Source organism: Pyricularia pennisetigena, chromosome 2 (assembly GCF_004337985.1).
Source record: "Pyricularia pennisetigena strain Br36 chromosome 2, whole genome shotgun sequence".
NCBI classification, from domain to species: domain Eukaryota; kingdom Fungi; phylum Ascomycota; class Sordariomycetes; order Magnaporthales; family Pyriculariaceae; genus Pyricularia; species Pyricularia pennisetigena.
In genome coordinates this window covers 6,034,565-6,056,307 of record NC_043741.1, presented here as the reverse complement: position 1 = coordinate 6,056,307, position 21,743 = coordinate 6,034,565, and the positions used below count along the sequence as shown (strand labels likewise).

Sequence of the window (21,743 nt, the reverse complement as noted above, 5' to 3'; positions counted from 1 at the left end):
CCCTGAACAAAGAAAAAAACAAAAAACGAAAAAAAAAAAAAAAAACCTGAACAAGGTCATCAAATGGGCAAAAATAAGACCAAACCCCCCATTCAAGTACAACATGTATCATCTTTGCTTCCCACGCCTGTATCCACGCCGCAACCCCCACAAGAAATAACTTATTATCTAGTCCCTCGCCGGCTGCCAAATCTCTCTCTCTCTCTCTCTCTCTCTCTCTCTAGTGCATTCCTTAATTGCCCTTGCCGCCCATCACGGCAGGCAGCGACTTCCAGGCTTGTTCGTCCGGGCGCTTGACGCGACCAAAGTCCTCGTCCAGGTCCAGGATAATCTTGAGGGCGTTCCTGCTGCGCGCAAAGGGGCTCGAGTCGGCCTTCTTCTCCGAGAGCGTCGCGATCGTCGTGATTCCGCTGCCACCGGCGACTCCTGGGTGCAGCTGATCCTGGACCGCCGTCTTGCTACCCGGGTACGGGATGGTCGTCTGCAAGATCTCGTACGCAGTCAGCGTGAAACCGAATTGCGGCGATGATCGGAAGATCCTGGCCAGGCCGCCCTTGAAGAAGGCCCTGGGACCTTCCTCTTTCATAATGGTTGTCGCTGCATGCCTCAGACCAGTGTAGCTCGTCTCGCCCTTGCGCTGCTCTACCTGCAGTCGCGTCTTGATCACGTCGAACGGCGTCGTCAGGTACGCGGCCGGCATGCCGGCGATGGCACCGGAGAGGAGCAGCTGCAGGACGCCGAGCTTCTTGGTCGGCGACTCGCCAAAGATATCCTTCTTCAGGTGGCTGTATGCCGGGAAGTAGATGGCCGAGAAGGGAACGTCACGGAGCAGACAGGCCGAGGCGCCCTTGTAGAGACCGACGAGACCCAGGTTGCGGACGATCCACATGGCCGACCGCTTGGGTGCACCCTCCACTGTCTTGGCGACCTCGCCCTGTACCTGAAGTCGGATCTTGACGATCTCGAGAGGATTCGTGAATACCTAAGCAAAAAAAATCACATGAGTGGTCAGCACATCATCTAATGCATCCGGTGTCACATAGATCAACCATCTACGTCATGCGGCGATGGGGTCTGAACTTACAACTTGACAGGCACCAGCCGCACCACCAGCCAAGATTTCGCTAGGGATGCCGATCTTGCCGTTCTTATCCGTCGTCCAGCCGCGCACCAAGTCGTTCACCGTGAGCTTGATGGCCTTCTCTGGCGCCACACCCACGAGCTGGGGAAGGACACCCGAGTAAAGTCCGAGGAAACCCTCGTTGCGCACCACCTTTTGGAAACAGTCGATCGAGTTTTTGTACAGCCGCTCACCAGGGCGGACGCCGCGCTGGTTCTGCATCCTCGTCTTGACGAGATCGATAGGGTAGACCATGAAGGCACCAAAGGCACCGGCGACGCTGCCTAGAGCAAAGTTGTAGGCCGACTCCAGGGTGTTGCTGAGGAACTTTGAGGTTGCGGACTGGCCGACCGCAGCCGCCAGCTTCGGCGCCAGGTCGTCAGAGTCGAGACTCCTCCATGAAGGGTCAAGCACTTTGGCAAAGTCCCGTAGGCCCAGGCGGCCAGAGGGCTCGTCCAGACTGGCGAAGTGAAAAAGGATGTCGGCCTCCATAGGCGTGAAGAGCGAGAAGCGGGTGATCTTGGCAGCCTGGTTGAGGAACTCAGCCCTGGTAATCTTGCCGTCGGAGCTCTTTGCGCAAGCTCGCCTGACGATGAGCTCAACCAAGTCCATCTCTTTGATCATGTTCTGAAAGGCGCGCACGTTGGCATACGACACCTTGCTGCCCTGCGAGATGTTGCACAGGGTGCTCAGGTGGAGGAGGACATGGTCGGACAATTTGTGCTTGGAGGTTTCCAGGATGATGCGCTCAAACTCCTCGGGCTCGATGTATCCATCTCCGTCCTTATCGAAAATCTGGAAAGCCTGCCTGATCCTCTCGCCTTGCAGGCCGCGGAGCATCTGAGAGAACTGCTGGTAGTCCATGTTGTGGCGCTTCTTCTTGTCGCCGATGTATAGCTTCGCCCATTCGCAATCCCAGTTGAATGGTATAGTGTGTTCGCCCTTGTTGAGCTCGTACAGCCTCCTGAAGTCTTCATATTTGACGGTGCCCAGGCGCTCGACGTCGAAGAGACGGAATGCAATCTCGTACTCGGCATCTGGCTTGCTCAGTATATTCTCGAAGTATGCCCAGTCGGACAGGCTCACTTTGCCCGTGCCCTTGCGATCGGCGACTCTGAAAAGAATTGAGTATTGCTCGCGTTGGATCTTGTGCTGAAGTAGGGGTTGTACGATTCAGGGTCAGCGGCAGGTCAGGGAGTGATGGCAGAGGTGGACATATGCCTCGGGGTTCGTCAGCGCTTACATAGTCCTCGTTGGTGGGCGCAATGGCGTTTATGAACTCCTCAGGGCCCATTACCAGTTCGCCCGATGCATCACTGACGGCATGCTTGGTGAAACGCGCCTTAGTCTGAGCTGAGAGCTTGGCTGGCTCTTCAGAATAACCAATCAATGTCTCCTTGACCGCCTCCTTGACCGCCGATGCCTTTGCCGCCGCCATCTTGACCCTTGCCTTTGCTGCGCACTAGCTTGCCGGTGAAGCCAGTGTCTCTGTCGATGATTGTTTATCCGTTGGAGGGTCCGGATCGTTCAAGTTGCGCCGCGAGCAACTTGTTCACAAGTGTTCGTAGGTGTGCAGTTGTTGATTGGACACTTGAAGCTAGAGAAGGACAAGACACGTCACGAGATTCCACCACAGAAGCCAATTGATATACAATCTCGACTTTTGAACGTAGAACCGAAGAAACGCGTAAGACTTTTTTTTTTCTCTCTTTTAGTCACGACAGACAAGGCTGAAGACAGCAAAAGCTCAAAGAAGGGCGTTTGCTGTGGATGCTTAACAGCTGGCAGCTGGGGAAGGTCGATTCTCCGGGATCGGTGGACGCAGACGAGGGAGAGAAAAAAAAATCTCACAAAAAGTCTCTACCGAGCAACCAAAGACTTAGTAAGGCGGATGACCAAACGAAACGATTAAAACTAGCGAATAGGAGTCAGAATGGCAATAACTCTGATCTGCGCGCTTCCACAGTCTATAAGAGTTCTACTTTCAATTTTAATCATGTGTATCGGATGCGACTGGTGTTGTTGCACCAATTCCTTCTTTTCTTTTTTCCTGATGATTTTCTCCTCCCTTTTTTTTTTTTTTTTTTTTTTTTTTTTTTTTTTTTTTTTTTGCGCATCGGCATGACCTCCATGGTTTGCCTTTGAAATGACAATATGTCTTTCGACACAGCCTGTGTGTTTGTCGTCGAATTTAGAACTTGAGTCTGCCTGGCCATTTAATGTCTCAACTGGCTGCCAAAAGAGCAACGTCGGTTCCCTGTCGCCCAGAATATCCCCGAATCCCCGATGGCCATCAGTTCGAAAGGTTCCTGGAACCTTGCCTACCAGTACCAAAAAAAAAAAAGCTAAGGTATATATGACCGTGCCGAAACCGGTTTAGGCTTTGCGACCGTTTGCGCGCCAATGGGGTCCCAATTTGAGAATTGAGGTGGGACGGGCGGGGCCCCATAATTTAGCTTGAACCTGTGTCAGGGGTTCATTCAAACGGCGGGAAAGGCCGGCAGAACACCAGTCAACCTTGCTACGAATACTTTGATTTGGATTTCTAGGTTTTACTGGCCAGTCCCATAGTTTTTGCCTTTGCGACTATTGGGATGCTAAGGAGAACATCGGCATGGAGGGCGAATGGATGAAGCTGTATAGCTTAAGCATGTTCACCAGTAATACTGGGCTAATGATTGCCGAGGTTGAACTTAGGTAGTTGTGGATTCAGGCCAACTTATCATGTAACCATGAATCTATCACATTGAAAGACGTCGCTTCTTCCAACCACGTATATCTTGGCACTGATGGTACTCTCGCTTGCCAATGCGTCATACGAACCGGCTAAAGATGGTAGGTTTCGTGAATGGAACCTATTCCTTGAAGTAAGGCTGACATAATGGTACATAAATATATTGTATATACCCATATAGTCCCACGTGAAAAGCTTCATATATATCCCTGGCTTACATCCACAGGTGTCTACAACCTCCAGGACTGATGTATGTATTTTACCTACCTTCCTTGTTATGTAGAGAGTAAGTAGGGCTGTGCCGAAGGGCAAACCATCACTGGTAAGATATGCCCTTTTTCTTTTACATAGTCCATGAGTCATTTGCCATAAATAGTACATCTTGCCTGTATATGGCACCTGTCAAGCAATCATACAAGTCAATCGCCAAAAAAACAGATCAGATACAGATTGCAAGCAGGAGGCTCATCTGCTGTTCCCCGAATTGCACGCCAGGAAAAAGAAGTATGCATTGACCTAACAGTTGGTAGGGGGTAGTGTTATTGTCCCATGCTACTGGGTACCCGTGAAAGCCGAGAGAAAACCAAGACTCCATCCAGCACAACGCAGCAGCCATGTCATCAACTGAACTCTTCATGGCCCTTTTCTGAATCCCAATTATGCTTGTGTCTTTTTTGCTTGCTTGTTAGCTCTTGGTCATCATCAGACCGATCCGGCTCGAGACAATGCCTTCTTTTCCAAACAAAACGAGTCAATCCCAGAGTTGAACATCAACAGGGCAAGGTTCCAGCAGAAGCTCGAGTGTCCACGTTAGGACCAAACATCCGCCCTTAACCATCGAGATCCCATGCTATGATCCCGGGCATTTTTGCAAAGCAAGAAAATCTACACAGACCGGAAAATAAAAAAATAAAACCGTCAATGGGGAATTAGAAATAGATTAAAAGGGCGCCAAAATTATGCTCAAGAAAATAAATTTATCGTCATGATCTCATGTCAGCCGTCATTTAGTAGTGAAACGTAAGAGGTAAAACAATAGCACGACCAGAAGGCAAACAAGAACAAACGAAGAATCAAGAGAATACTGTTCTCTCTCACTCTTGATTCGGGACAGAGTCTCCCCGAAGAAAATGCCGTCCCGGGTCGAGGGTGGCCAGGAGATGGTAAGGATCAGTAACAAAACAATAACGCCATACTCCTTCCAATACTAGTGATCTGGTTGAAGAAAAGATGATGTGGGTTGGAACTTCGAGGGTGATTGTGGGTCAGCTTGGAGATTTGGGCGACAGAGGACCTCAAGAGCGCGAAATTATGTACGTGAAGACGAGAAGTTGATCTTGTTGATCACGTCGGTATGGTGTCAAGCTTGCCCAGCGGTCGCCATCATGCGTCCCACTTCCATTGAAGAAAAGTTTCTGCAGGAGGCAATGGTCTCGGCGAAGGAGTTTGCGTCCAGCACGAATGGCTGCTGGACGGGGAAAGGCGGCGTCCAGCCGCGCGCGATGGCCCTCTGGACAAACGTCGACGCACCCTTATAGCGGCGGTCGCAGTACTTTTCGAACACGGCTTGATGGTGCTTCTCGGGATACTGGCAGCAGTCGAATAGCAACGCCACCAGTGGTCTGAGCTGAGACCAGGTATAACCCGACCAGTATGTGTGAGCCTGCGACTTTGGGGTTGTTAATATGGTGCTGATCTCACGCGGGCTGGAGCAGACAAGTCCTGACAGACAACCCCAGAACACAAGTAGGAATTACAACTTACCCAGTCACCCTTTTCCAGAATCATCCGGGACAGGCAGTGTGCTCCAGCCGCCAGGAAGCTTGGCGGGCAGCCAACGAACCTCTCGTCCATGATAGTAACCTCGAGGAAGTACTTCGCCAGAGTCCTGGTCTCTAGGTCGTAGTCATCGGCCTTGCTGATCCGGCGCAAGAAGCTCATGGGACCGGGCCAGCCAAGCTCAAATTGCAACATGCTGAGCATAAAACGCTCAGCCTTGAGAATCTCATCGGCAGAGAAGCCATTGTCGACCATGAATATTATCTCATTGACCGAGGGACAATTGATTTCCTCGTACTTGGCCGCGATGAATATGGCCGTGGCTCCGACAAGTTGTAACTTGGCAACCGAAACGACCTTTTGCGACAAGAACCGGTCGATGTAGTTGACACACAGGAAAAGAGTCTCAGGGAGAAGTGTGAATCGGTGGTGAACCTGAACGACCCAGTCGATCAGGACGGAGCGCATAGACCACTGTATCTCTGTTTGAATATCCATGTAATGGGGGTCGGGAGTCATACGGGTCTGGATGGATATCTACTGTTAGTCAACGTGCTCCGGTGAATTCAGTTGTGCGAAAAGATCATTATGTGTTTCGGGCAACCATACCTCGAGTTCTCGCATATACTCAAAGATCTCTTCTCCATACTCTGCCACCATACTGACGTCCCATTGTTCCTCTTCGATTTCCTCAATCGTCCTTGATTCCTCGACGATGGCTTTGGCTTGCTCCAGTTCCTGTTGCACTCTGGCCGTTGCCTTGGGGGCTAGTAGTTCAGTGAATCCTCCCGTGGTGTTTTCGCCATGGGATCGATAAGAGTGGGCAGTGGTGTAACCCTGGTCGTCATCCATGTCGCCGTCCTCCTCCTCCCACCCGTCTTCGGACTCGAATGCTGTTGGTGGTGCTGGGACATGTTCATGGAGGGGGTAGTCATTTATAGCATCATGCGAGATAATCTCAATGTTTGGCTCCTCCATGAAGTCTCCTAGTATGCTGATTGGAACGTCCCTGGGCTCGTTGATGTCGGCAATCTCTTCCAATGCGTCCTCGTATGGCGGGTCTTGGGGCTCTTCCGTCAAAGCTGGTGAAATCAGGCTCGCCACCTCGGCGAACTGTCTGCTAAGAGTCCGGCGGAGGACAGGCTGATCCAGCTTGAGTTGAGGTTGGCTTTTGTAATGACGGGGATTCTTGATTATGTCGGGTTTTGGGAGGATTACTGGATGATCAGCAATGACATGCTGGCTCGACTCCGCCAGGCGTTGAGACGTAGTCGTGTCTTGGTACACGAAAGTGGTCTTCTTGGTCACAGGAGGCTTCGCGAGTGAATCACCCGCGGTCTTGCGAGCTCCAGCATTTTTGGTATCAACCGCTGTTGGCTGCTGGTGCAGCATCGCGTAGCTTTTGCCCGATCGTTGTGCAGGCTTTTGCAGAGTTGCTGGTTTGCCAGAGTTCTCCTTGCCCACCTGAGAAACCGCTGGAGCCATGGATGCCTTCTTTGAAGGTAGATCCTGAGCTCCGCTCTTGACGTTTGTGTTCATCTCGCCGAAGACAGCTCGCTTTGGTGCAACGTTGAGACCACCTCCCGGGAACGCGGTAGCTGGGTTGTAGATCGTCTTCAGATTTCCGGCCGACTTATGACGCTGATGTAAACCTTGTTTGGCCGGTGCAATGTTCTCGTTACCAGACGGCTGGATGGCTCCAGCACGGGAGGGACGTTGTGGCTAAAATTGAGAAAAGATTCATATCAGTTTTTAGGTCCTTCGTGACGATAATTTGGTGGGCATCATATCAATTGCGGTTGGGAACACTTTGCAAATGTCTGAAAGATACGCGTCAAGCTGTACACAAACAAACAATAAAAGAGCTGCGCTTACCCTTGCGTCCATGGTTGAGAGCTTCCAGTGCTAAGCACCTTATCCTAAGATGGTGGCTGAAACTCAAATAGGCCAGGTTTTCGGAGGTTAAAAGGTGAGCAGACCTCGAGGATCGCTTCGCCTAGCAATCGAATTTAACCCCAATGGGATTGGTTGAAGGCGTATGCGAATTGCCGAAAATTCAGACTTGATGTTAGATCCTGTTGTGGCCAGATCGATTCCTCAGGCGCGAAGAACTTTTTTTTTTTTTTTTGGCTGGATCTGTAGCTGACTGGACGGCTTCTAGGTGCTGGTAGAGCTTGCGGAACAGCCCGACGATGAAGGACGACAAACTTGGGAAACAGTGAGGAAGATGATAAATGGTACACAATCAGAAACAACACTGCGTCGCAGGCATGTATTGTAAAAGAGGAGAATGCACGCCGGGATTGTCTAAATGTCGGGTTGCGCGACAAGTTTTTGTTTGTGTTGTTCCCTGCACTCGCCCTTTTCCGGTGCATACAATCGGGAAAGGAGATTGTTGTTTTTTAATCTCGCTCCAATGTTTGTTGACATTGAAACGGGTGCGGCGCGCACGGCTCTCGCACATGTCTGGGCACCCCGTCGCCATGGGCATTGATCAAGTTCCCCACCCGACCCGCACTTACCCTGTACCCAAAAACCCTGTGTATGACGTAGACAGAGACGTTGTCGCGTCTCCCAACGACAGCCTTATTTGGAGCTTGACTTACATTGTAGCAGTTGAGGTGTTTCTGATTTACCCAAACGCTTGGTATGATATTTAAACTAGCAATATAATACTATTGCAATGCACTGTTAAATTTCGAATTTGTTGCTGCGTTACGGATCTCCAATTTTGGTTTTCATCGTGTCGGCGCGACCGCCAAGGACAACAATGACACGCAGTCACGTGTCAACATCTCCGCCAAACCAAACGAGGGGCATCGCATGCGACGGGTCGAAAAACCGCAGGAGCGAAAGCGATTCAACACCAATTAAAACACGGGGAAAGGCCGCGTAAAGAAGACCTAATCCCAGTGGATTGCCTGCTCACTTCTGTTGCAACAGATGAACTCGAGCCCGTCGTGACTTACTTCTTGGTTCTTCTGGTGGAGTGCCCTGCTAGACCTTACTTTCTAACTTCAGAGATTCGGGGCGAAGCTGGGATTTGAGTGGGCTGGGGCGAGCACGATCACCCACCTTGTTTCGAAGACAACCAGTTTCTGTCCAGTAAAACTGCTGGCGAGACTTCTGAGGCACCCATCCCATCTGTTCTGGAAAGAGAAACACGCCAACAGCACCCCGTAGGCATTGATTGAGGTAAGGGACCGAGGCGAAGTGGCCTTTCTGTCCTGCGTCCTGACGAAAGCGCATTGCTTTCCCTGGAGTGCGGCTCTGTTAATGTCGCAACTGCCATTTGCGCGCATCATTCACAGAGAGGCCCGAATGCCAGAATCGAGCATCCGTTGTCCGTTCAACAGTGTCTTCGGAGTTTCTTGACCTGGCCGATCTGTTCGATCAAGAAAGGCAATGGCGGAACTGATAGGTTGCGACGCGCTTACTCGACAATCTTATGATCGAGCTAGCATCTCCACCTCTGGAGACGCTGCGGATAGCACGCGCTGAAGTTGACCGGTCGCAAATTGACCATGTCTACAATCCACTCAGGCTTTCCGGAATCCGGGGTCTGCCATCAGCGAGCGACATGATGGAGTTCAAATCTTGGGACGGGAACTCGAAACCCTATCCTTAGTCTTGCTCACTCTAAAGGTCAATCGGTGGCACAACGCTTTGTCTTGGTCATGGTCACGACTGCATTTGGGTCTGCCTTGTCTGTGTTTAGAGTGAACCCCGTGCGTCTTTTGCGCTCAACCCTCCTAGATCAGTCATTTTGCATGAGTTTTGTTGATTTCTAAAGATAAATCTCAATAAGGGAACGGAGATTCAAGACCGAATTTTCTCGGCAGTAACAGACGGGTAAATCAGAGTTGCCGGTAGTTTCTGGTCATACATTATTTGCCTTTGGCCTCGTGCCGAAACGAACATCTGTCAATGTTTGGCATAAAAGACTGGGGAACCACGGAAGCCCCGGCGTGAACCTTTCTTCTTAACCTTCAGGAGCAAGAGAAAAAAAAAAAATAAATGCGCTGGCTTCCGGTCACCAGGCTTCCGCGCGCGCAAGTCGCAATCTACCCGTGGAACTCAGCAGAGCGGTGTACTTCGACTGGAACCCTGTCTGTATTGGGCGCAAGTGCATGGAGCATGCTTTAAAAAATCTAAGATTCACTCAAGGTGGCTCGATGCGACCAGTTAGTATCAAGCAGAAGATAAGCCGATTACTAGGTACCTTCGTTAGGCGAGTGGCGATCCGATGAGGGAGATTGCCCATGGCATAACATATTTAATTGACCTCTGGGAATTTTTCCTCGTTTTCTCAGCCAATTTGAAACCTGGCAAGCCCACGCATAATAACACAATACAGAGCATATTCCGTGTACAGAGACTCAGGTAAAGGTTAGAGGTGCGAACCTCCAAATCCGACAACATTCGATTTGCGCTTGTGCTTCTATTGGTGAACAAAAGCCGGGCCTCGCTAAGCGGGAAATATCCCTGTGTGGCTCGCGTACCACCAGTTACTGTACATGAGTGTCGGCTGGACCGGACTCCTGCACCGCCAGGAACAGGGAGCACCGTTGAGGAAACATCTTTTTTTTTTTTTTTTTTTTTCTCTTTCGCATCGCAAAACCTGTCTGCCTAGGTACTTTGTACAGTAGACTGATGCAGGCACGGCGCAAGGCCACCAGAAACTATGCATTGGTTGTTAATCCTGGGTGGCACGCTCCAAGCTCCTCTGTTCCATCCGATCCGGAATAAATTGTATAAGGAGCAAAACTATCATTATTGACGGGTTCCTGACCGTTAATGAAACCCACTCCCAAGAAATCGCCCCTGTGACCCAACACAGACGTGGAACCGAGATATTATTGAGAGAATGGGATAAAATCAAATACGTACTTAGTTAGACAAACAGCACAAAAACAAAACAAGAAAAAAAAAAGAATAGAGTCCATTCTCGGCCTCTCTAGTACTGAAGCGGCTGCCATACGCGCGCGCGTCCACTGAAGGAACTAATAAATTAAGAAAAGGATAACTAATTTAGTCCGGCGCAAAGAAACTTGAATGACGGGAAAGTATCCAGGGGAAGGGAGCTACCGCCACCGCCATCGCCCGCCCGGATGAGACGTTTGAACTACATCGAGCACCAATCCCGCTTATCTGCTTGCCTGGTCGACAAGCTGTGAAGCACCTCACTTATCGCCAAGCTGGCGCATGAAAGTCTCTACGACCAGCGCAAATGATATCGGACTTGCGGTTCCTCCCATTCCTGTCGCAACTTAACTGACTGTTTTCCATTTGGTGACTCTCACTTGTCCGATCCTTCACCGTCTAGGCATGATCCCTGTACCACACCATCTTTTGCGACCTTTTGAAGCGCTCCACGTCATTGGCTTGGTGGATCCCATGCGACCAGGGAGGATAAACCTGAAGAGAGATCAATGGGACGAAGTGGACCAATCGAGTCAACAATCCCTCATGGCGCGTCCATTCACATACGAAATTGGGAAATGTTTGTCGCTTCGGGAGGATACCCTAAGGGTCGCGAATGTTGGCCGCAGCCAGCTTTCTTGTCGTTGAGAGGCGGTCACGGAAAGCCAGACATTTGTTTTGTTTTTCATGTCGAGATTGTAACGGCCAAAAACAGTGACCGATCGGGTGGTGCGGGCCAATTTGTCTAACTCCCATCCAACCATCATCAAGCTCACCAATTTCATGTGTACTAAGACGGGCCTCTGGAATGGCCCTGGCAAGCAAAGATTCGTTACCAGGAGGGGGAGAAAATCACCCCAATTGAAACCTTTGTACCGGAGTAATGAAAGAGAAAAGAAAAGAAGAAGAAAATCTTTGTCTTGTGGATGGATGACCTTTACACTGTCTATCCGCACAACGTATATTCTCCGCAACGTGGGAACGTACGTCTTGTTTTGCTGGGCCCCTCGATTGTTTGTGCTGAGGCCTTTATCTGGGTGGCGGCGGCGGTCCAAAGTGAGCAAGCAAGCTATCGAGGCATGGAACGGAAATCCATGGCACCGCCTGTCGCTTTCACACACTACGCGGCGTCAAGCTACCTCCAGCTTCCCCCGCTTCCCGTTGGGGCATTGCGCGAGCAATAGTTGACACGAGCCGATGTTGTATACGACTGAAAGAGGCATGGTCAAAGTCCATCTTTGGGTTCACGCATGACCTGCTGCGAAAGAAGGTTCCCTCATACAGGAAATGGCAAGCAGCCTTATTTATTATCAATAGTTCGAAGCAGCCATGACTTGCACAACGATAGCATAGTCTTGGAATTCCGTTTAGGGAACGTTGCAAGGCCCGCTGCCAAAACTGTATGCGCTTCAACCGGTCGACACCGAATGATTACCGCTATACTGCAATCAATCAAGAAAAACCGACGCTGAAATGAAGAAGTAAATTCAACAAGAAACGGGAAAAAAAAAGAGTAAAATAAAACGCCAGCGCTAGTACAAAGTAATTAGTACTGGGGCGCTGATTGCAGTGAGGCGCCGGAGCGTTCGCAGATGCGCAAGCTCCAGCAGTCACATCTTTGATCCCTGTGGAACACGGTCGACCAGTAATTAGTAACCACTAAAAAATTATACCCGCTTTTGTTTCCTCTTCATGAGTTACTTCAGGTCGAACCGCGGGCGGCGGTCGGAGGAACAGGGTCATACAGATCAAGCTGCTTGTTGTTGTTCTCCTATCTTGTTTGTTTTGTGTTCAACGCGTTCATGTAGCGCACACAGAATGCAGACCAGCCCAAACTACGACCACCGCTGTCGGGCTGGACCAAAGGGAGCCCAGAATGCACAATGATGCTTCGGTCAGACGATCGCAGTGCCAACACAGTCGCTGGCCGCGGAGTGGAGTAGGTGGATTCCAACGGCACTCACTGGTCCAGACATCCACTCAAGCTCGGGCTGGGGTCGGGGTCTGATGTTATGTGGTGTGTGTGTGTGTGTGTGTGTGTGTTTATGTGTGTGCGCGCGGGCGCCAGTTTCTTGCGATTATGCGCGCATAGGAGGGAAAAAAATCAGAAATAGAAGAATTTTTTTTTTCGTAGGTGCTTAGTGGGAAAATTCACATTTTCGCATCCTTTTGTTTTGATCTTAAACCTCAAGGATAGACTGAAGCTCGCTGCACAAATATGGTTTGGAATGGATTTAACCAAGAGGCAGAACATTGGCAAGTGCACGATATATGTTACCTTGGCTTCCCAATTCGCTTGTCCTGGCTTGGCTCCGCAGGGTGCGCGGCATGTAGTGTATGGATGTTTCAACCGCCCAGTTCCGAGAGAGACACTCAAAAGTCTTGTAAAATAACTGAAGAAGTGTGGCGCTTTCTTTTTCTTCTCTTTCGTACCTTGGATGTATATATAACATTGGTAGCAGTAATTAAACACATTCTCCTGTCTAGTAGCTCCTGGATGGTTTGCCTGCTGAAGCTTCCAAAATGTTAATGTTGGGGTTGTGAATCCTGACCGCCGCTGTGCATTCTGGTTCAGGCAGAGAAAAAAAGTCTGCCAGGACGGTGCGCATCGAAATTCCAGGCCGTGCAAGGCGCTGTGTAGATTCATTTGTTCCCTGTAACAAGCGCTGGCTGGCAACTGGCCGCAGGTGGGCGGGTAGGTAGGTCTGGTGTCCACCCTTTGCGCCATGCGCGATTGGCCTGAATGCTTCGACCAGGCAAAACCCATTATCTGCGACTCTTCCTTCTCCTCTTTCTCCCACAACCTCCAAAGTCCTCAACCGGAGCCCATCAACACTATCCCAAAAGATTTCTGGTGAGTTTTTGAACGGCAATTCATGTTTTCATCAAGCCTGTTCACTTCCATCTTATATGATCGGCTCGCCCCCTTCGCCTCTACACCTACTAACCACAGCATGTCCTCCCGCCCAGAGCCGCTCGAGGACTGCCAAACCTGTCGGATTTGAAGCGCTCCAGAGATCCAATCTGGTGATCCTTTGACCTTCCGGTAAGTTTATCCTATGCGATAGCACTTTGCGATATCACCCTATACCTTTTCTATCTTCCCCAATGCCATTCATTTCTGTCCAGGCTTTCCCGGGGTTGGATCAAGATGGGCCTCGACCAGCCGCTGTCGCTCCAGCTCCTCCATTGTTTAAGGCTTCACGGGGCCACAAAAAGTCCATCACACATACATCATTGGTCATTCGAAGGCTAACATCTTTCCTTGGGTCTCCAGAGATCAGGAGTTTTCTAATTGTTAGGGAAAGCTGCTCCGAAACGATCTACTTGCCGCCTCCGTCCTCGATCTGCCATTCTTCTGCACCGCCTTCACCAATACCGATCGCGACTTGTTTGCACCAGGAATTCCACGACGAAACAATACACAAGCGACCATAAAATATATCACAATCATACTACATCTATGTATATCAACTGCGAGGCCTGTTAGCCGTTGATGGAACTGTTAAGCTTGGTCACCTCCGTCGAGACTTCAGCCCGTGCCCCGTACCTCAGTGTGTACGGCGCCACAGACAAAGACCCCAACCCTCAGGCGCATTCCAACATACCCATAAACTCCAGGGCCTACCCTTCACCAACAACCGCCGAAATGGAGATGTCGCCCGTTTCTAACGGTACCAATGACGGTCACTCCGCTTCGGCCTCCCCGCAGCCCGAACCCAAGAATGTCAGATTCGAGCTCGTCTCATCCGAGTCTCCCCAACACCGCGCGCGCCTACCAATGCGTGTGCAGATATACCCTCACGACGCCACAGAGTCAATTGTCACTACAGTCAAGAATTTCTACGGTTTGTATTCAAGTCCTACGAGCTCTAAGGGAGTGAGCTTTGAGGACGAGGCCGGCAATACCATGATCGCGCGCTATGAGAACTTTCGCAACAATATGGTCGTCTATGTGCGCGTCATTGAGGAGCCTACTGCTTCGGCTGGTTCCTTCGGCGCACACTCGTATCATCATCCCAACGCTGTCGGCGCCCAGATGTACTTCAGCCCGGATGCTTATGGTTCCCAGTCGGGCTCGCATGTGCAACACCATGAGGCGCACCTGTCCAGGCCTGCCTCAAGGACTTCTCGCCGGCGCAGTCCCTCGCCGAACATTGGGCGCAGTGCTAGGAGTACATCAGTGGGCACCAACAACTCAGGCGCTCCTAAGTCCCGCTCGCGATCGACAAAATATCGTGGTGACGGTGGCGAAAGCCACAATGGCTACAGCAGTGGGGACGGTGCTCCTGGGTCAAACTCAGGCAGAAACAAGGACCAAATTGGGAATACGGAGATCAGTGTAGAGAACATTGTAGAAGGGGGCCGGCGCAAGCGCGCCAAGTTTGAAAGCTCTGTACGTTGTTGCCACGTCCATCACTCGGGTATATTTCCCAATGAAGCCTTTGCTAACGGATTTATCCATCTTTTTGAAGGAACTGCCTTTGTTCGCCCCGCCCCAGATGCCGGCCGCAACATCGAATCCTTCCGTATCTCCTGCCCGCCGAGTCGAGCACCACCGCGCTTCCTTGCCCTTTGTTCACCCAGGGCAGAATCCGTTCACAAACCCTCGACCGCTTCAATCCCCACAGAGCAATGGCAATGGGTTTGGCCACCCGGGCGCCTTTGTCACACCCAGCGCTGAGAGTCGTCGCACTCGTGGCAGCGTCGGGTATCCATCTGGAAACGGTGTTGGCCCATCAGCTGGCGTTCTGCCCACTCCTGACCCAACCGTGGGCAGCTGCATGTCGGAAGAGGACAAAGACGTTGCGATTCAGCTCATGCGTCTGGGAGAAATTTCAAACATATCGCATGGTAGGACATCAGCCTCCACTCTCGATGATACCTTTAGTGGACGCGCAGATGCGGCATCCTCTGCAGGCGCCACGAGTGATGCCGATAGCTCGAGCGATGATGAGCAGCCCCCTGCGAGAAGACAGAAGCTAGATGTTGGTGGCGCAAGCAAGAGTATATACCCGACCACCGAAAGTCACCCGGTCGGTCCTCAGAACGGCTTTGAAACTCAGGGACATACAGGTGGTTTCCATCACGGAATGAATGAAGGCTTGATGGGTGCGCCTCGGACCAAACCCAACACCAACATGCCTCAACAGAATGGCACCAAATCCAAAGCAATGCCCGCGCCGAGTGCAAAACCAAAAGCACCCAAAGGGATCAAGACATCAAAGTCATCCAACTCGACAAAGAACAAGAAGGCAACTGCCAATGCTCACAGTGGGCCTATGTCACCCACATCGCTCCCTGCTTCGAGGAAGCCGTCCATTGCCTCCAACGGCAGCGTGTTGGGGATGGGTGATGAGGATCAGCCTGACCTCTCGAGCAAGCCTCGATGCCAGCGATGTCGTAAGAGCAAGAAGGGCTGTGATCGCCAGAGGCCATGCGGCCGGTGCAAGGACGCTGGCATTCCTGCGGAGCTATGCATCAGCGAAGACGAGGGTAACGGCCGTAAGGGTCGCTATGGCCGCCACATGGGTGTTCCTATCAAGACAGACGAGGCTCCCGCACCACAACAGCCACCAATGTTTCAGCACCAGCAGACGCTCCTCCCGGCGGCGCCCATTGCTCCGGCAATCCTGCCACCGATCTCAGCGATGCCCCTGGACAAGAACAAGAAGCGCAAGAGATGATGCCGCTCGTCACACGTATTTATGTCCGGATGTACATATATCGAATTGGTTGGCCCTTCCATGTTCGGGCTGATTGAGAATCGAACTCCTGCGGATATGTTTTAACCGGATCTCAGAGATGAAGAAAACACCACACCCCGCCGGTCTGATCAGCTGCTGATGACCGCGCCATCTCAAAAAAGAAAAAAAAAAAAAAAAAAGCTCATTGTGTTTTCTCTTTCCTTGGCATTGAACAGCTGGTTCTCTACGCTGTCAATGATGACGTCTCATACTCATTGCTATTTGGGAGTTTTTGGAGCAAGGCGTATTTTTATTCAAGAGTGGATGTAATGTCGATATTGGTCTTTTCTAGTCTGGACAGGGTGGTTCGCCATGCCGCTCGTTGTGCTCAGCCATGCGCAACTGATCGAAGCATATGGGGTGATTTTCGAATTTACCTCTCTCTTTTTGTTCTTTCTCTCTTTTCCTCTCTCTGTCTCTCTCTCTCTCTTTCTCTCATTTTTGGGATTTCTTCCTTGTTTAACCCACCAAAAAAAGAGGATTTGAACTGTCATGCAACCCGAGTGTTCGAGGACCTTGTTGCTTTTGCTCCATCATAGTTAGTTATTGGGAAAACTTATTGCCACTACTATTGGAATTTCGTCGATGTAGCATGCATGGTCAGGAACTGGGTTGAAAAAGTAGGACGGGTGAAAAGGCACGCTAGCCATTTAAAGGGGGGGTTTCGGAGAGGAGTGGTCTGACATGCAACCTTGTGTTTCCTCTTAATGGGATGGATGCGACTGGGCGGGTTTGGTCCATAATGGGGGACATTTCCCGGCGCTGATCTTTTTGCGTACGATCCAAAGCTGTGGAAGAAGGATGGATGGGCGATAGTTCACGCACAAGGATCTCTGGGGATGAAGGAGAAAGTGGTAAGATGGTTGGATGCGTGGGGAACGGGTGCTGTTCGTCTCATGAAGCGATTTTCGCCGTCTCCCGTCTTATACCTTGGTTGTATAGGTTTCTTTCTTACCTTTTCGTGTTTCCTTGGTTGCTGTATCCTAACAAACAAAAATAAGAGGTCGAATATATGCTGCTCGGCAGCGTCCTGGTTCAAGTTACATGCCTATCTACTTGCCTAAGTTGTTCGTGCACCGGGTTCTTGGGGCTGGGACTAGCTTCACTAACCTTTCGGATGAGTGTGATGTAAATATAAATTATGGATGCATGATGTGATGGGGGGATGAGGAAGGAGGCCAAGAGACGGCAAGGTGATGACGTACTGGCATGCCAGAGTTATAGAGGTTTTACATAAAATCTCTGCAAGTAGGTCCATAGAACCGACGCAAAGAGATGGCGGCTGGGTGGATGGCGCCCAGCATACAGATGGAGATGGTCGAGTCATCAGATCAGATCTGATCTAAATACGAGCTTACGGTGTAAGATTTTACGGTATTATCGCAACTCGTTTCCCTAGCCTCCTTTTTTTTCTTTTTTTTCTTTTTTTCTGCTTCTTTTCTTTTTATTGTCCTCAGACCTTATTAAGCAGTATGGGCTTTCCGACGGCTTTCCAGATTCCGCAGCCGTCGCAACTTGTGCGGTTCACGGTGCACGGCAAAAACTCCCGGCTTCACACCGACATTCGATGGTTCTGGACCGCGGTCCACTCACGCGGTTGTGATTTTCTGGGCGGACACGAACCGGTAGAGGGGTGGTTTTTTTATATATTTTATTTTTTAGCCAAGGCCCAAATTTTTGGGACAATAGCTTCGCGGTTTGTGGGGCTCATTGTGAATAGGATAAGAAAAAAAAGAAAAAAAAAGCCCCCTTTATAAAAAGGAGAGAATTGACGCGGCGCCTGCTCATTGTTCACGGCATATTTGGAGCTTTTATCTCGGATCACAAAGGTGTAAAAGGGTAAGAAGAAAACCCAAAAAGGAATCAAAATAGAGCAGGCGATTGATTATTGCTTTGTTTTGTTTCCGGTCGCGACACCTGCGACAAGGTGCGCGGGGGTTGCCGCATCGCATTGATGACATTGAGTCTAAATGAGGGGAAGATTGGCACAAAGGTACCTGGTTGAGTAAAGTCGTTCAGGTACCTTTGGCGTCTAGCTCTGGGGCTAAACAGACACCCGCAGAGATATAGGTGAGGTTCGAGCAAGAATTACACGCCAGGCTCGTTGCGCGCTTAGTGTGTGATCTAGCCTGTGCGGGGCATGATTCCAATGCGGGGCAGAAAGTTGGAGATGTAGCCTACCCCACTTCATCTGAACTACCATGTTGACGGATGGAAGAAACGGTCTGTCTGCCGGTTCCTGGATTGGGCAAGTGGGGTCGGCTTCCGTCTCTCACGAATTGGGGTTGCCGTTTCGTCATTTTGGGTATAAGTGAATCTGTGCCAAGCCAAAGGTCTAGATGCCCTTGGCTTTCACGACGACAAGAGATCTCGCGGCTCCGCAAAGTCCATGTCAAAACCCCAACATCGACACAAATTTCAATTTTTGGCAGCAATGCATATTAGCATAATTCGCTATCCCGGTGACGTGATGGCATTTCTAACGTTCAGCAAACAGTACACATGCTGCCATGGTCATTCACCAACAGCTTTTTTTTTTAAAGCGATACACCGTCGGTATACCGGCATTAAAGCCGTGTCCGGTGTCGGAGAGCCCCAGTTGGGCATTCAGGTCGATATTCTTGTCCGAGCTTAGCTTTCCAATCTTCTTTGCTCTGCTGGGATCACCAAGCACCGAATTTTTCCCAGGATTTGCTTGGCAGTAATTGCCAAAGAAAGCTACCGAGCGGCTCACCTACCTACCTAGCAAACCAGGTAATTACTTTCCGGGAAAAAAATTCAATCGAAAAAAGGCTCCACATTTGGTGCCCAGGCGAGCAGCAAAAAAAGGACAAAATCTAGACCTCGTCCCCATCATGGAGAACCCTCCTTCACTTACCGGGTGGGGGGTGTCAAGGATCGCACAGTCAGCTCCAACAAAAAGGCCCCCAAAACCCGGCGGGATTGTCTCTGTTAACCCACGTGTGGGGATCATCAAATATAATAGAATAGATGACCAACATGGGTCGTTGCGAAGTATGTATGGATTCACCGGTTGGTTTCCTATGACCGCTTGCTTTGGTCACGCATTTGCCGCCATTCAACTCTCACTCGCTCCGACGGTGTAAGCCTGCTGCTGCTGCTGTTGCTACTGCCACTGCTGTTCCGCTACTAACACTAGGTCTGGTTCTAGACTCTACTGTTTTCCCAACTACGCCTCACTAGTACTGTTACCATCCACCTCTAGATGGGTTTTTTTTTTGGGTACTGGACTACCCGCTCCGCGCGCACAGGTACCTGGTCTCGGAAGCACCCGACCATAGGCAGCAAATCAGGGTCAGGCCGGGATGCATACTACTTATGGAGCCATGGTGTATATGACATGCCAGAAAGAAAAAAGCAGCGGTATCCGGCGGAAAGAAGCGCGATTAGCATTCGGCCATGCTATTTTCAGAAAAGCTGCAATCGGCAAAACACGCCATTTTTGACCAGATGATTGCGGCAGTGACTAATGGATTGTCGTAAAGTAGGCAGGCACCAAGCAACCCATGGAGCTGTCGTCCCACAGCCCCACAAGTAAAGCAGCGCCCAGGGTTCTTTTGCCATCTCGGGGCTGTCCCGGCATATACCATCTGGACACTCGTGATCAGTCATGGTCTTCTAGAGCCCCTGAACCGCTGCAAGCTTGCCGTGTTCCTTCATGCATGCTAGTCTTCTTCCCACCAAGCATAAACCCACTGCGCTTGCTGTGTAAGGCTGACTTATCATCTTGTGCCATAGATGGGGGGGAAAATCCCCCCCTGCTAAGCAATTTTCCGCAGATGTCAAGAAAATTGAATGGACACTTGGCGTGAGGAATGAAGACGGCCGTTCTCATGCACCCCCTCATAGAAGCGAGGCTAGAATTGCCCAGACAAAGAGCATCATTCAACACACACCCCATCATCATTATTACAAAATAACCGAGAAGTGAAAACGTGCTTGCTTCTGAGCTGTTCACACGATCCATAAACTCTCAACTCGCAATCTTAGGTGCGCAGCTCAGGTTCAAGAGCCAAAGTCCAACATGGACGGAACACATATTCCCACCGCTCATCTGGAGTCTATGCCGGCGCCAAGCTAGTCTAGTCACGCAAAGGCAGTACCACGACTGCGAGCGACTGGTCGTCCGGTTCTCTGCCAACGCGGTGTGCGTTGTTTCGTGATGCGCAAGGGACTTGTCATTTCCGAGAACGGGCCTCATCATCCATATGCGCACACTGGAGTGGAAGAAAACTCTCGCCATTGAATAACAAAGTGACCGGCCAAACTAACAGTCTCCCCGGCTGACATGGATCTTTTCTTACTTTTGTCGGATACTCCACCTAGCAAATCACTTAGCAAAATTTTCTCTCCTCTTTTTTCTTCCCCCTTATTCCTAGATTGTTCCTGGATTGTTCTTTAACTCTAAAATAAAAAAAAAAATTTCACGATGCCACAGCTGCAGTACCGCCAGACCCAGACATAGACCCTGGTCTCTCTCATCATCTGCGGCGGAGACCAAGCAGCGCTCCGAGAACGGCTCCGCTAGTTTCTAGAACCCAAAAAAATACGGGGAGCTTAACGAGGGAGAGTTCATGATGCCATAGTCCTCGTGGGTAAAAAAAAAGCAGCGATGCCTTGCGGTCGAGGTGTTAGGAAGCGTCCGATGGTATAAATAGGTCTTGATCCCGCATCTATCGAGGTTCGTTTGAGCTTTTGTGTGAAACAAGCACTTTTATATCATCTCATCTTCATCCGTAAAGGATCTTTCCCGTCATACATAAAAGGACACGAGTTGGTGTACTCTGCGTGCATTCAATCTCCCCTTATCCATAAAAAAAATGACTCTGCCAAGCAAGAATGATAACACGACCGTTGTGGCCGTTGTCCCAGTCCCGGAGTACGACACAGCTGGCCATGAAGCAACCAGCTTGTACCCATCAGTCCCCACCAGCAACACAAGCACTCCATATTCTTCAACCACAAAGCTTGCCTTGGCCGCTCCAACATGCCCAGACGGAGGTGTTGTGGCCTGGGCGCAGGTCCTCGCGGGCTTCCTCATGAACGCCGTCGGATGGGGTTATCCTGCAACATTTGGCATGTACCAGCTGCACTACGTCAGCAACCTCGGCCTGCCGGGCAGCCAGGTCGCCTGGGTCGGTAGCGTGCAGACGTTCCTGGCCTATGCGCTCTGCGTCGTCGCGGGCAGGCTCGCTGACGCTGGGTATATCCGGTCGACGGTCTCAGTCGGCTCTGTGTTCGTGGTGGTGGGCACCTTGGCTACCAGCTGGGCTGTCAAGTACTGGCAGATCCTGCTGGCCCAGGGTCTTTGCACTGGCTTGGGACTCGGTCTGATCACGACCCCAACGTTGACAGTTGTTAACTCTTATTTTGACACCAAGCGATCGTGAGTTTAATATTTCATATGTTGAGCTGGAAT

The 21,743-nt window shown here is 50.5% G+C and overlaps 4 protein-coding genes across 4 annotated transcripts in view; 2 read left to right on the top strand and 2 right to left on the bottom strand.

Moving 5' to 3' along the window:
• Positions 1-232: 232 nt before the first annotated feature.
• Positions 233-2,558, bottom strand: PpBr36_01693 (uncharacterized protein; the record flags this gene model as incomplete). The annotated part of the gene is made up of 3 exons (XM_029888877.1): positions 233-982; positions 1,085-2,272; positions 2,364-2,558. 3 exons carry the CDS (start codon positions 2,556-2,558, stop codon positions 233-235), a joined length of 2,133 nt encoding a protein of 710 aa, XP_029752076.1.
• A 2,656-nt stretch (positions 2,559-5,214) lies between these two features.
• PpBr36_01692 (uncharacterized protein) lies at positions 5,215-7,520 on the bottom strand (the record flags this gene model as incomplete). The annotated part of the gene is made up of 4 exons (XM_029888876.1): positions 5,215-5,517; positions 5,619-6,158; positions 6,243-7,355; positions 7,509-7,520. 4 exons carry the CDS (start codon positions 7,518-7,520, stop codon positions 5,215-5,217), a joined length of 1,968 nt encoding a protein of 655 aa, XP_029752075.1.
• Positions 7,521-14,052: 6,532 nt separating this feature from the next.
• On the top strand, positions 14,053-16,243 carry PpBr36_01691 (uncharacterized protein; the record flags this gene model as incomplete). Its single annotated transcript, XM_029888875.1, has 2 exons — positions 14,053-14,952; positions 15,032-16,243. 2 exons carry the CDS (start codon positions 14,053-14,055, stop codon positions 16,241-16,243), a joined length of 2,112 nt encoding a protein of 703 aa, XP_029752074.1.
• Positions 16,244-21,144: 4,901 nt separating this feature from the next.
• PpBr36_01690 (uncharacterized protein) overlaps positions 21,145-21,743 on the top strand; it is a gene marked incomplete at both ends in the record, with an annotated part of 1,567 nt that continues 968 nt past the window's right edge. Inside the window, one exon of the mRNA XM_029888874.1 lies at positions 21,145-21,681. Coding sequence (XP_029752073.1) covers positions 21,145-21,681 — 537 coding nt within the window. The remainder of the gene's footprint in view (positions 21,682-21,743) is intronic.